The 13,976-nt window shown below is 23.6% G+C and overlaps 4 protein-coding genes across 6 annotated transcripts; 1 reads left to right on the top strand and 3 right to left on the bottom strand.

Moving 5' to 3' along the window:
* Positions 1 to 2,242: 2,242 nt before the first annotated feature.
* LOC122853019 lies at positions 2,243 to 3,921 on the bottom strand. Its single transcript, XM_044153200.1, has 5 exons — positions 3,686 to 3,921; positions 3,491 to 3,578; positions 3,325 to 3,409; positions 3,068 to 3,251; positions 2,243 to 2,932 (listed from the first exon to the last, which is right to left on the bottom strand). Exons 2-5 carry the CDS (start codon positions 3,557 to 3,559, stop codon positions 2,719 to 2,721), a joined length of 552 nt encoding a protein of 183 aa, XP_044009135.1. The 5' UTR covers positions 3,560 to 3,578; positions 3,686 to 3,921; the 3' UTR covers positions 2,243 to 2,718.
* A 278-nt stretch (positions 3,922 to 4,199) lies between these two features.
* LOC122853016 (dynein intermediate chain 2, ciliary) lies at positions 4,200 to 7,604 on the top strand. 3 transcript variants are annotated; one of them, XM_044153196.1, is made up of 14 exons: positions 4,200 to 4,244; positions 4,440 to 4,646; positions 4,741 to 4,860; positions 4,949 to 5,150; positions 5,217 to 5,303; positions 5,376 to 5,527; positions 5,614 to 5,697; positions 5,760 to 6,111; positions 6,187 to 6,330; positions 6,386 to 6,492; positions 6,561 to 6,738; positions 6,836 to 7,034; positions 7,108 to 7,341; positions 7,421 to 7,604. In XM_044153196.1, exons 1-14 carry the CDS (start codon positions 4,230 to 4,232, stop codon positions 7,602 to 7,604), a joined length of 2,265 nt encoding a protein of 754 aa, XP_044009131.1. In that variant the 5' UTR covers positions 4,200 to 4,229. The 3 variants fall into 3 exon arrangements, with proteins under 3 accessions (XP_044009131.1, XP_044009130.1, XP_044009132.1); XM_044153195.1 differs by having other exon boundaries at positions 6,803 to 7,034; XM_044153197.1 differs by lacking the exons at positions 4,200 to 4,244; positions 4,440 to 4,646 and having other exon boundaries at positions 4,763 to 4,867; positions 6,803 to 7,034.
* Positions 7,605 to 7,649: 45 nt separating this feature from the next.
* Positions 7,650 to 10,307, bottom strand: LOC122853017 (fukutin-related protein). The gene is made up of 3 exons (XM_044153198.1): positions 9,389 to 10,307; positions 9,060 to 9,323; positions 7,650 to 8,993 (listed from the first exon to the last, which is right to left on the bottom strand). Exons 1-3 carry the CDS (start codon positions 9,851 to 9,853, stop codon positions 8,232 to 8,234), a joined length of 1,491 nt encoding a protein of 496 aa, XP_044009133.1. The 5' UTR covers positions 9,854 to 10,307; the 3' UTR covers positions 7,650 to 8,231.
* LOC122853018 (ATPase ASNA1 homolog) lies at positions 10,258 to 12,110 on the bottom strand. Its single transcript, XM_044153199.1, has 6 exons — positions 11,674 to 12,110; positions 11,394 to 11,602; positions 11,183 to 11,291; positions 10,959 to 11,109; positions 10,579 to 10,887; positions 10,258 to 10,512 (listed from the first exon to the last, which is right to left on the bottom strand). Exons 1-6 carry the CDS (start codon positions 11,796 to 11,798, stop codon positions 10,393 to 10,395), a joined length of 1,023 nt encoding a protein of 340 aa, XP_044009134.1. The 5' UTR covers positions 11,799 to 12,110; the 3' UTR covers positions 10,258 to 10,392.
* Between the last annotated feature and the right edge of the window lie 1,866 nt (positions 12,111 to 13,976).

The raw sequence follows: 13,976 nt of genomic DNA, 5'->3' as shown, positions 1-13,976 counted from the left end.
TTATAAATCATGAAAAAAGACACAAATAAATTTTGAATCTTCATTTTTTAATAAATTTAAAAATAACAATAAAATATACTTCATCTTTCATTTCAATTATTTTATATTAATTATTAGTTTTTTTTTTTAATTATTTATTTAAAATAATAATTGTTATTTTAATTCACTTGATGAAACAATCAATTGATTATTTGACTGGTATTTTGAGTGATGATTTTCGTGGGCCCGCGCAAATTGTGGCCCAATTGACGTTGATAATAATAACGTGAGTCTTTGTACTTTTATTAAATACCACGTTGTCACGAGTCCCAATAATTCAACACTTTTATTCATCATTTTATTTTTAATAACATTATCACACATTTTATTGTGTGATTTAATCACTAGTACATTAAAAACGGTAATCATTATTTTTATTTTTTTTTTCAATTATGATTATTTAAAATAATAAAAGTTTGATTTAATTTTTGTTTGATTATAATTGTTTTCTTTTAATTAAATAATAACTAGTCAAAATTAAAATATCATTGTCAAAAATTAACACGTGAATAACACTTGACACAATTTTTATCATCCACTAATTTTTTTTTAAATTGAAATTTCAATATTCTTGTACAATCCATCATGAAAATAAATTTTTATATTTAGTTATTATTTTTTTCTACCGGAAAAACACTTTATTAAATTTTCTTTTTTTTTTTTTTAATTTCAATGATGACACTATTCATTACAATTTTTATTTTTATCAGTTAACTCACTTGTATATCAAAATACATTTTTTATTTTTTTTCGTTTTATAAATTTTAGATGAAAAAAAAATAAAAAGAAATTGACAAATATTATTTGACACTTGCGCAAGCTTAAACTTTTTTAATTTTTCATCATTTTAAAATTATAAGATTTTTATCTTTATATTTTTTCCACTTAATTATTAATTTTTATAGATGAATTTTCGTATTATAATTAATTTATTTTTCAGTGTTTATTTGTCACTTTGTTGACTGAAGTAGATTTTCTATTAGTGGAATGTATTTGGGGTGACAATTAGCCAAGACTGATGAGATTGCAAAAGACTGAATGGAAGGGTGAACGCGTGGTACCAGAAATATCCTTCACCCTTTCCAGTTTCATCGATCCAAACGCCTTTTGACTTTCCCAAGGATTTTCTCAATTTTTTTTTTAAATTATTTTTTTAATTTAAAAATTAAAGAATAAATTATTTCTATAATTTTGATTATATTGACATAGTTATTTGATTATTCTCTAATAATTTATTTTATCAATTAATATTCATGTTGATTTTTTTTTTGTATTTTTAAATTTTTGGTATTTATTTAATTTTTTTTTTTTAATGTTGTATTTTTCGATTGACTAGTGAGATTTGATTTTCTAATTATAGGTATATAAATTGATAATCACATTTTAAATAATAATTATTTTTTTAATAATTAAATTTAATAATTAATATTGAAGCGACGTTGGGCCGCGGGCAGCCGGCCTGATACTGGCTTCGAATGCTACGGCACAGTCGCCGATTACACGCCCCCGCCTTGTCATTTGCCAAAATCAACCCTCATCCCCATCAGCATTTTCCAGAACACTGTTCATCCCTCAACAAAATTTTCATCCCTTTCTCGGGGGCCAACTGGTAGCGCCAACCTTATGTATTTTTTTTTTTCTTGTAGTATTTTTCAACACTTTTGTCAAGGGGCAAGAGAACCAAAGAGAGATGATATAGTTGAGAATTTAGGTCAGGTATATTTCGATTTTTCTAAATACTTGAAAATCATAAGAAAAAAAAATTAAAATAAATAATCTAAATCATTATACATATAAATTTTTTTCTTCAGCTTTTTTTATCATTAAAATTTTAATAAATTCAATTACGATTTTCATAACAATTATATCTGTTGTTATTATAATTTTTTATAATAATAATTATTCATTATAATTGTTATTACTTTAAGATTATTTTTATTTTTTTTTTAATTGTATTTGATGGGCTGACTTAATAGTTATATCTATCACTTGAAATACACCACAATCGATGAATAAATGTAATTTTAAAAATGACTTTTTTATTTATTTTTTTTTTAATTAACAGTGCTGCTAATTTAACCACACAGTCATTAGTCACTTGTTGACGTTTCGTGATTGCTAATAATTGAGTAATTTGTGTCTGTGCTTTAATTAAATATCAAAAACAAGAAAAAAATATATAAAATGTATAAAATGAAATTCATTTTTCAATAAATAGATTATTTGTTTATTTATTTATTATAATATATTTTTTTACATAAAATATTTTATTGTTAACACACATACATATAATTATTAATAATTTAATATTATCATATCGTTGGGTAATTATCAATTTAATGCAGAGATACACGTGAGGATGCATAGTAATTATGCGCACGATTGTTGAAATTATAACACTCTGACTTAATTATATTAAAAAAAAAACAACAAATTAATTTGCATTTAATAAACTTAAAATAACAATTATAAAAATTATATTTTCATTAAGATTATTTTGCTTTTATTCGGTAAATGAAACTAAAGCTTTTTCTTGTAAAAAAAAAAAATTGATTTTTTGCGCTTTTTTTTTTTGGAAGACATTATGGCAACTAAATAAAAATTATTTTATTTGTTTGTTTTCTTGTTTTAAAAAAAAGAAAAAAAAATTTAATCTACAAGTTTTTATAAATATATATTTTAAAGAATTTGACAATTACAATTAAAACATCCATTTGGTTTGTACGTCCTTGTTTGTGGATCAGTAAATTTTTTTGGACCTAAATGTAATGAATCCTCACTTCCATCTTCACTCATTTCCATTTCTTCAATACTAAAAGTATCAGTTAAATCTTGTTTGTGTTTTCCATTGTCCTTACTTCGTGAAATTGGAAACAATGTTGTTTCATCTCCACTTGAAAATAACAAACCAATTAAAATAAAATTGAAAAAATACTGTTAAATTTATTTGTAAAGTTTTTTGAAAAATTGATTCTTCCATACTAATTAATCTTTCTTTTAGATTTAATTTTTTTAGCTTTCCATTTACCTTTCAGTATCACTCTGCCAATACTCAACGAGTGGAAAATGTTCATTATTTTTATGTGGTATTGGTAATCTTTGAATTGATATCAATCCAGCCGAACTACTTGGTACAATATTTTTTTCATTACTTGGAAGTTTTATATATTCTGAATTACGTTGAATACGTTTGGCCTGTTCAATACGTGCCTCTGTTAAATTAAATTAACAAATAAATAATAATTATATTAAAATTATCATTTAAATATTAGATAAAATATTAACCAAGCTTTTTATGAAGTTGCTTCGTTGTACTTCTTTGAACCGATTGAATTTGATTGCCACTGCTGCTACTACTGCTATCACTTGTCTAAATTAAATTTAAAAAAAATTAATGTGCACTGGTTAATTAGCTTGAGGCTTTATTAAATAAATTTATTTTTTTTTATACCTGAAATAGTCTTTCATCTTCATTATTATTGACAGGTTTTGGATCACTGTCTATACCACTATCTTCCATAATTTATAAATGTTTATTTCCTAAAAAAAAAAGACCACATCAATTAACATTATTAATTATTATACTAACGATTTTTATTATAAATTGTTTACAAAATTTAAAATGTTATTTTTTTTTTATTACATACCTTTATTGTTTATTTATTTATTTATTTATTTATTTATTTTGTTGAATAGCCAAAATTATTATCAAGCTATTTATCAAATTATAAATAAAAATAAAATAATATTTAACATCTGGACTACTTGTTGGATTGGAGTCATCACAAATAACATTTAAATATAAAAAATCCTTGACTTATTTTAATATAGCCACAAGTGATAAATTTAATTAACATATTTTTAGTATTTTTGTTTTTTTTAATTATAATTTAATACAGATAAACAATGTATTAAATATAATTATTTTATTACGACACTTATCTGAGTTACTGACAAACTGGTGAACGCACTCTGCAGTCAACATTCTACATTATACAACTTATTGATTTCTTTTTCGAAACAAAAAAAAAAAGTAACATCATAAAAACATAAGTCTTATCAGCCAAATTGAAAATTAAATAAGCTATCAGTATAATATACTAAAAATAGCTTTAATTATCAATAATGATTCATCAAAAATTTAAATTATATTTATCAATAAATAATGATAAATTTTTATTTAAAATTTTATGGATGTATCCAAGGTAACAAGAATATCATAAAAAAATTGTTTTATTTTTTTGATATATATATTTATAAAATTGAACTGTGCTATTTAATAATTGATTGATTTGATAAATAATATTTTATCATCATAATTTATCATGATACTTTTCATCTAATTATTTCTTCAAAAATATTTGAAAAAAAAATTTTTTTTAACCGTATTTTTTTGATAGAAAAAGAGACTGTTATCACCCTGGGTAACGTGTAATCAAAAAAATTATTTTAAAAGCAATAATTGGCTTAAAATAATAATAATAATGGGTGATGAATCACAATTGGCAAAAACTAGAACGACATCGTTGAAGAGTTTTACTAAAAAAATGACAGCCATGCCTGGATCAGGTAAAAAATCATCAAAGATTTCAGAAACAAGTAGAGATGTAAGTTGTTGATTTATTTGTAGCTATTTTTAGTAAAAAAAAATGATAACAATTAGGGAAATTATAATTAATAATTGGTATTTTATTATATTAGCAACTGAGTATCACAAAAAGTCGTGCATCAAGAGTTGATCTTGGTGGTGGTGGTGATATGGATTGGTTACGTGGTAAAATTTTTTTAAAACCAGAAGATCAACTTCAATTAACTGAAGCAGTTAGTGGTATTTTTTTAAATTTATATAATGAAATTGTTATATTATTTTTGCAATTTAATTTTGTGATTTTTTTCAATTTGTTTTTAGGAATTACAAGAAGAGTATGCAAGAGTATTGACAATGAATGATACGAGAGTACCAGATTCTCTTGTTGAATGGTCATGGAAAAAAATGGAATTTGTTAAATTACCAAAACCAAAAAATATTGTTAATATTTTGAGTGTACCTGGTACTTTATTGCATCGTGATTCAGAAGAGGCTAAAAAACAAATGGCTGGTCATTGTTTAGGTAATAATATTAATGATTGGATTTGTTTAAGAAATTAATTATATTAAACTAATTGATAATAAACAGCTGCTGAAGAGCCAATTGAAAAACCAGTACAAGTTGAAGATATACCTGTGACTGAAGAGGATGAAGAGGAAGATGTTGAAGAAGCTGGTAAATTTATTATCATTTTAATTGACTTACAATTTTCAATTTTTAATATATGATTTTTTTTTAATTATGTAGAAGATGGAGGAGATGAAAAACAAGCTGATGGAACTGGTGAACCAGAAGTTGAAGCTGAAGAAGAGGATATGGGATTAAAAAAACCAAAAAAAGTACCAAATCAATTTAATTTTTGTGAACGAGCAACTTTGACATACAACAATCCAATAAGAGTGGGTAAAAAAAAAACTTTGCTCATCATGTTAGAATAAATTTCTAAATCTCTTATATTTAATTTGTAATATTTTTTTCATTCAAGGACATGAGCACACAGACAGTTCCTCCACCAACAGCATCATTTAACTCTCATGTTTTTCAATGGACAATATTCGATGACTATCAAGTAAAAATTATTTTTCTTCAATTATTTATACATAATAAATGACTTTAATAAATTTATTCAAGGATGATTATGCAAAACAACAAATTGAACGTGAAAAAGAACGTAAATTACCAGCAGTACAAACTAAAAAAGATGATAATTTTAAAAAAAAAGCACAAGCTGATGCAATTGCAGTGACACAAAGAATGTTACAAGCTGCTAAAACACTTGAACGTATGGTTAATCAAAATATATTTGATGAAATTGCTCAAGATTATCGTTACTGGAATGATCCAAGTGATGAATTTAAAGATGGTGAAGGATCATTATTACCACTATGGAAATTTCAATATGATAAAACAAAAAAACATGATGTTACTGATCTTTGTTTCAATGCCAGATATTATGATTTATTTGCTGTTGCTTTTGGAACAAGTTAATTGAAAAATTATAATTATTATTCTTCACAAAAAATATACAATAATAAAAATAATACTGGTTTTTTTTTAGTGTCATTTAATAGTTCAATAACAACTGGATCAGTTTGTTTATTTAGTTTAAAAAATCCATCATATCCAGAATGGATTTGCATGACTGAATCACCAGTAATGTCACTGGATTTTAGTAAACAACATCCTCATCTTCTTGTTATAGGTAAATAAAATATTATTTAGAAGAATGAATTTATGTTAATTAATTTTTATAAAAGGTTTAAAAGATGGAACAGTTGCTGTTTATAATATAATGTTACCACCAACATCACCACAATATAAAAGTGATGATGTATCTCAAAAACATCGAGGAATTGTCTGGGAGGTAATAAAGATTAAATTTATATATATTATATTAGTAAAATAATAATATAAATTTAATTTATTAATTAGGTAAGATGGGCACCTGATACAGATGAAGGAAATTTAACATTTTACAGTGTTAGTATTGATGGTAAAATAAATCACTGGACATTAAATCAAAATGAATTGGGTCATACGACAATTATGACATTGTATCTTGATCGTCCACCAATTCCAGGACCTGATGGAACACTCATAACTCTCAAGGGTATTTAAATTTTTATAAATATTTTCATCAGTTTTATATAAATCGAATTTGTTTATTTTTCAAGGATGTGGTACATGCATTGCATTTCATCCAACAGATCCAGAATTATTTCTTGTTGGTACTGAAGAAGGTACTATTTATAAATGTAACACAGCATTTAGTAGTGTCTACATGATGACATATGATGAGGCACATCATATGCCTGTTTATAGAATTGTATTTAATAATTTTAATTCAAGTATATTTGCAAGTTGTTCTGGTGATTGGAGAATTAAAATTTGGGAAGACAATAGATTGTAAGTTTTATTTTATTTGTACACTATTGTTTTCAATTTGAATTGTTTAATTTGATTGTTTTTGGGTTTACAGAGAACCTTTGTATATGTTTGATCTTGGTGTACCAATTGGTGATGTACAATGGGCACCATATAGCTCAACGGTATTTGCTTGTGTTTCTGATGATGGTAGAGTTACTGTGTTTGATTTAAATGTTAATAAATATAGACCAATTTGTAGTCAACCAATTGTCAGTAAAAAACGTTGTAAATTAACAAGATTAGCATTTAATCGAGAACTACCTTTTATCATCGTTGGTGATGACAAGTAATTTATGATAATTTATTTTTCATCTAATCATTTAATTATGTATATATTAATTTTATATAATTTATTTATTTGACAGAGGAACAATTAATACTTTAAAATTATCACCAAATTTACGAGTCAAAGTTAAACCAACAAAAAAACAAATGCAAATGTCGCATGCAGAATTGGAATCAATGAAATTAGAAAAATTATTAAGTTTTGTTAGAGAACCAGCTGTTTTAGTTCCACCACCAGATGTCAAAGTGTCATCATCAAGTTAAAAATTATTTTACAAAATAACAACAATTGTTTTTGAAAAATAAATAGAAGAAAAAATAATAAATTTGAATTAAAAAGAAAAAACATTAACTATATTTCAAGTAATTTATTATTTAATTTGTAATTAAATTTTTTTCTTTTTAATTTTAACTTCAAATCCACCTCGAAGCATTTTTTTTTCGTATTATTTGGAGCTACATTTTTATAAATTATTAAATAATCAACATGATGACATTATAAGTTGTTAATATTGCAGCAAATTTAATTAAATGTAAATACAAATTTATCAATCACATATACTAAATCTAAAAAAAAAAAAACATACTTCATAATATTGGCACAGTTTTACAATTATATTTTAAATAATTACTTAAATATTTTTTCATTTTGTATAAACACAAGTAAAATAATCAACATTAAAAAACAATCAACAATGTCAATAATTTTAAACAATTAATTAAATATTTTTGTGCTGCTTTTCATTGGTTCATTGGTTTTTTTAATTTGAAATATTTTTATAGAAATAATAATTTAAAATTGTTTTAATGTTAAATTATAAATAATCATTTGGCACAATTGACATAATTAAATTTTTCTTTTTTGTTAAATATATTTCAAATAAAAATATATTAAATTTTCCAAAGAATTTCGGGATTTTCAACAATACCCTTGTAATATTTAATTTCTAAAAAATTTCTAACATTATTTGGACTTGGTATTTGTCTACCAGCAAATTCAATACTAGACATTGGATGTAAATAATGTTCTGGAAAATTACGATTTTTTAAAAACCATGAATCTCTTGTCATTGTACCATTTTTAACATAAAATGGTAACAAACAAACATGTAATTTATTAATTTTAGAATATTGAATTTTAAAAAATTCACCTTCTGTAGCTTTTTGCCATATAAAACCTTGATCATCAGATACTGGTTTATTACGTGCTTTAACAATCCAAGGTGATCTATGAAGATCATCACGATTAACACCAATTTCAATTTTATAATCCCATGGTAATATATCACCATTATTTATTGCACCAAGTAATGAACTACCCTCAAGCCAATAACGTATACCTGTATTATCTAAATTATCAAATACATGATTTGCAACTTTACGTAAACCATCAAGACAACATGGTGGTGTTAAACGTTTTTCATAATAATAAGATGGCATATTATTAACAATTGAATTAAAACATTTTTCTGTTTCTCTTGAACATCCATACCAATCAATTGTACCACTTGATCTTGTTACTTTTTTTATACCAAAATTTACATACATTTGTCTTTCACGTTGTTGATACATTTTTTTATTTTTAAGCTGGTATTGTTGATTACGATATATTGGTTTACCATCATTTAATCTATGGTTTTTCATCAAATGAATCTAAACAATAAAAAAAAACCATCAATAAATTATTAATTAAATATTTAATAGAATATTTTTGTATACCTTTAAACCAGCATTTTTTGTTTGAAGATAAAGTGCATCAGTAAATGGTAACATAAATGGATTTGTTAATTTTTTTAATATTTCACTTGATATTAAAGTAGCATGTTTTCCAACAACTGAATCACAATTTGTACCACCAGATATTTTTGTCATTTTTAAGCTCCATTCTTTAATCCTAAGATCAAAATTTAAACAATCTAATTGATTTTTTTTTCCAATTGGTATTGTGACAATTGAAAATTGTTCAATTTTTGACATAGCTTCCTGTTAATAAAATTTAATAATTCAATAAATTATAAAATCAAGTTTAATGCTTAAAATTAATTTACCTGTAAAACTTGCTTTGAAGATATTTTTGTGGCATCAGGTATAAATAATATATATTTAGTTTTAATGTAATTCAATGGATTACGTTGATCCAATGATTTATTAAAATCCATTTGTATATTTAATAATTTAACATTTTTATATGTATCATTACTTGTGTTAATATCAAGTGGTGGATATGGCAATTCATCGCAAACAATAATTATTGTTATTAATGGAAATGCATTTATAAATGATTCAACTGTTGATGTAACATCATTTTCATATGTTTCAAATTGTCGTATAACAATTGTTATTAATTTTGCTAAACCACGTGGTAATTTTTGTGTTAATTCAGTTGTTTTTGTTGTTTCAATTATTGATTGTTTTGAATTTTGTGACATAAATATCCACCATAATTTATGCCAAGCTATTATATTTAATATTAATCCTATTATCAATATTATTCGCACCAATTTAATTCGCATTATTAATATATTTTATTAGCATCAAATTTATTTAATCATTTTTTACATAAAAGATATATTTTTAAATTTTATATTCATGTTTTTTCTTTTTTTTTTTTTTTCGTAGTTTATAAATTAGAAAACATTTTAACTAGACACTATTTCAATGGACCACCATTTTTACAATCATATTGAACTGTAAATGCGCCTGCGTATGTTGAGATATATTTTTTTTCTATTTATTTATTATTTTATCATCTCCCCTATGGTGACCATTAATTTAAACCATTTGAGGGTGTGTAAAATAGAGGGGAAATTGAGTTTGAATTAATCTTTATAAGAATAAACTTTTTATCTAATTTTTAGTTTTTTTTTTTTGAACTTTATTTTGATTCTTAATTTATATAAAGTTTAAGATATTATTTTTCAAATATATAATTTATTTTTTACAAAAGAAAAAAAAAAAAAAAGAAATGCTATTATTTTTAATTTCTAAAAAAAAGATTTATTTTTTAATTATTTATTAAAAATCTTAATTATTGTTAATTGGAAAATTTGAGTTACGGTTTATATGGAGTAACAAGATTTTCGGAAAATTGATGTACTTGTTCGACACCACGAACTTCACGTTCAAGAAGTGGAAGTTTTGTAACGTGAAAATCTTCATACAAGTCCATGATCTATAAAAGAATAAAATTTATAAAAATATATATAAAATAATAAATAAAAATTATTTATAATATTACCTGATCCAAATATTTATCCTGAACTTTATTTCTAGCTTGACATAATTTACAAGAACCATCACTATCTTTTACAAATAACAATTGATTGACAATAATATTGTGCGTATCAATTCCACATTTAGTTAATTCTTGTACAAGTCTTTCAGTTTCATATAATGATAAAAATTCAGCTATACAAACACAGACAAATGTTGTTTGATCAGGATTTCGAAATTGTTCATTAACTTGTCGTATAACAGCCAACATTTCTTCCATTTTTGTTGAGAATGAATCAACATTAAATTCTGCCATTCCAAGTAAAGAACTTATCTATAATTAAATGCCAAATAATAAACAATTAAAATATTTAAAAAATAAATTAAATTTATTTAAATTATTACCTGTGCTATAAATGGACTTATTTTTGTTTTTAAACGCATTATTTTACTAAGACCTTTTTCAATAACTTGAGGAAATGATAAAAGTCGAAGTGTATGACCAGTTGGTGCTGTATCAAATACAACAACTGAAAAATTCATACTTTTAACAAGTCTAAAATTAAAAAAAATAAATATATCATTAATCAATTTATTATTTATTTAATAATAGATTTATTTTTACTTACTTCATAACTTCAGCATAACTCATTGCCTCATCAATACCTGGAAAAGCACCAACAATTTCTTGCATAAAACTTCGACTTAGTCTAACAGCTTCACCACCTAAAGCTCCACCTAAATAACAAAAAAAAAAAATATATCAACAGATAAGTATATTGGTAATTATAATCTTTGGAAATAAATTTTTTTCATAATTTATTATGTTGTCATAATTACCTTGTTCATTATCAAAATATTCTTCAGGTAATTCAGTTATTCCAACACTTGGATCAATTTCCATAGCAAATAAATTATCAAAACCTTTTACTTTTGATGGTACTTTACTAAATTTTTGATCAAATGCATCAGATATATTGTGAGCTGGATCTGTTGATATTATTAATACATTTTCACGTACTTTTGATAATTGAATTGCTAATGAACAGCTATTTTAACACAAAAAATTATTAAAAAATTAGTCAATTATAATTCATCTATTTAATAATAAATAATTTACCTGCATGTTGTTTTTCCAACACCACCTTTACCACCAACAAATATCCATTTTAATGATTTTTGTTCAATAACATTTTTAACTGATCCTTCCAATTGTTCAATATCATTCTGACTTGTTGAATTCATGATTTTATAATTTTTAACTATTTAAATATGTTTCATCAAAATTATAAACAACAATTTATACAAAAATATATACAGACTCAGCTGTCAAGCCAATTGATATGTATTTTTTTATTTTTTTTTGTTAAATTATTAGTGATAATAATAATAAAGTTATTTAAAAAATAACAACTAGTTTAATTTTTCTGTAAATTTATAAAAAATTACAATATACGTGGCTTTTTTTTTATTTCAAAAGACATTTACAAATTTACAACAGCAATGATTAGTGTATTTTTTAAGGTTGTGTTTGTTGACCTTGGAACATTCTAGAGTAAATTATATTATTATTTATTTTTTTATTATTTTTTTTTTTTTGAGTGTACAGCTTTTGTGAGAGGGCAGCACTGAACGGCCAATTTATAGAAAAATTGTGTGTACTTTTTCTTTCGAAATGTTTCGAAACAAGCTGGACGAAAAAAATATATTTCTATCGGCATTAGACTATTTTCTATTGGCAACAAGATATAAAAATTAAAACTGCATTATTTATGTTTTTCGACAAGTAACACCGTGTTGTCCTTTTGGTAAACAAAGTTCATTAAAACTGCATCCCCCATTTTCTCGCTGACACAAATTTGTTACTAAATTAAATTAAAAAATTAAAGTATTAAATTAAATATCATATCATCATTAATAGTTGTTTTTTTTTTTCGACATACCTGGTGGAATATTTCCTGGAATAAAAACTAAATTGTGTATAAAAGATTCCCTAATTTTAACTGGTTTTTTTCTCATATCAATAAGAAGACGCGACTTTGATGATTTTTTTTTATTCATATAATAAATTTGACGTCTAAATATAAACAAATAAACAAATAAATAAATAATACTAATAAAATTTAATTATTACAAGTTTAATTTATTTACCTGTTTTTTGTCCAATAATAAGTATCATGTGAAACAGCAATTGTACTCCATGAATCTACATCAGCAATAATTGTTATACTTTTTTTTTCAATATTAGCACACTCTGGAAAAATGATTTCTATTTAATATTAAACAATAAATATTTAAAAATAAATAATATAGATTTAAAAACATGGTGCATACTAAATTGCAGTATATTTTTTCCTCCAATCCAACATAATTTATCAGACGTAATATCAATAATTAATGAAGCTGCTTGTTGTACTTGAGATCCAGATAAAAATATGCTACGATTTGATCCATCTTCATTGGCTGTCTCAATTTGACATGATTTACCACAATTATTGAGCCAATATATTTTTCTTGAATTAAAAATAAACAGTTAATATATTTTATAATTATTTGATAATGTTAATTGAGTATAAATATTACTCACCCACGACTTGGATGAACACAAATATATTTTGCATTTGATATATTATTAATTAATGACAATTTCATTGAACTATTATCTAAACTTGCAACGAAAATTGTATTTAAATTATGATTCACCCAAAATATATTTCTTGATATCCAATCAATTGCAAATGTTGGATCAGTAATTTCATTGTCAGTTAAATTTTCCATGTAAATTTTTTTATCTGTTCCATTATATGACATTGTCTTGAGCACATAAGAAATATCTAAAAAAAATTTAAAAAATAATTTGCATATTGCTATTGAAAAATAAAATAATTGGAAAATATTATACCTTCATCTTCTTCATCATCATCATCACCATCCTCATCATAATCATCATCATTATCATTTGAACATATAAAAAATATTTTTCTTTTTAAATAATCAACTGAATAATCATAGGGTGAACTTTTTGACGATGATGATGAACATGTAGATGGTATTACTGTGATATTATCAACTGATAAATTTGGTACTTTAAATGTCCATGAACCTTCAATTAATTCTGACATACTTGAACACGTGAACATTAAAAAATTTTCTTTAGTATAGTAAGTCTTATTAAAATCAAAACTTGCATTTTGTGAAATCTAAAAAATTTAATTTACATGGCAATTAATTTAAATTGAAAAACAAATATTGTTAAATAAATTAAAATACAAATAATTCTTACCACTGAATCATGAGTGTAACATGAATAATTTTTAGCAGTCTCATTTAATGTACATGTTGCATTGAGTCCACATTTGTTGAATTCTCGACAATAATCAAGCGAATCTACACAAAAAATAAATAATTTATTTATTTAATTTT

This window comes from Aphidius gifuensis, linkage group LG3, assembly GCF_014905175.1.
Source record: "Aphidius gifuensis isolate YNYX2018 linkage group LG3, ASM1490517v1, whole genome shotgun sequence".
Classification (NCBI taxonomy): Eukaryota; Metazoa; Arthropoda; class Insecta; order Hymenoptera; family Braconidae; genus Aphidius; species Aphidius gifuensis.
This window is presented reverse-complemented; position numbering and strand designations above follow the sequence as displayed.

Bases quoted from the DNA above. Each gene is read 5' to 3' on its own strand.
- LOC122853016 (XM_044153195.1), top strand. The intron at 6,331-6,385 runs GTAAATAAAATA...TTTTTATAAAAG, and splicing joins TCCTCATCTTCTTGTTATAG to GTTTAAAAGATGGAACAGTT. The intron at 7,342-7,420 runs GTAATTTATGAT...TTTATTTGACAG, and splicing joins ATCATCGTTGGTGATGACAA to AGGAACAATTAATACTTTAA.
- LOC122853018 (XM_044153199.1), bottom strand. From the start codon at position 11,798: ATGAATTCAACAAGTCAGAATGATATTGAACAATTGGAAGGATCAGTT. The intron at 11,292-11,393 runs GTAATTATGACA...TTTGTTATTTAG, and splicing joins ATATTTTGATAATGAACAAG to GTGGAGCTTTAGGTGGTGAA. The intron at 10,513-10,578 runs GTAATATTATAA...ATTCTTTTATAG, and splicing joins AGGATAAATATTTGGATCAG to ATCATGGACTTGTATGAAGA.
- LOC122853017 (XM_044153198.1), bottom strand. From the start codon at position 9,853: ATGCGAATTAAATTGGTGCGAATAATATTGATAATAGGATTAATATTA. The intron at 9,324-9,388 runs GTAAATTAATTT...TTTTATTAACAG, and splicing joins CTTCAAAGCAAGTTTTACAG to GAAGCTATGTCAAAAATTGA. The intron at 8,994-9,059 runs GTATACAAAAAT...TTTATTGTTTAG, and splicing joins CAAAAAATGCTGGTTTAAAG to ATTCATTTGATGAAAAACCA.
- LOC122853019 (XM_044153200.1), bottom strand. From the start codon at position 3,559: ATGGAAGATAGTGGTATAGACAGTGATCCAAAACCTGTCAATAATAAT. The intron at 3,252-3,324 runs GTTAATATTTTA...TTAATTTAACAG, and splicing joins GCAACTTCATAAAAAGCTTG to AGGCACGTATTGAACAGGCC. The intron at 2,933-3,067 runs GTAAATGGAAAG...GTTATTTTCAAG, and splicing joins TGGCAGAGTGATACTGAAAG to TGGAGATGAAACAACATTGT.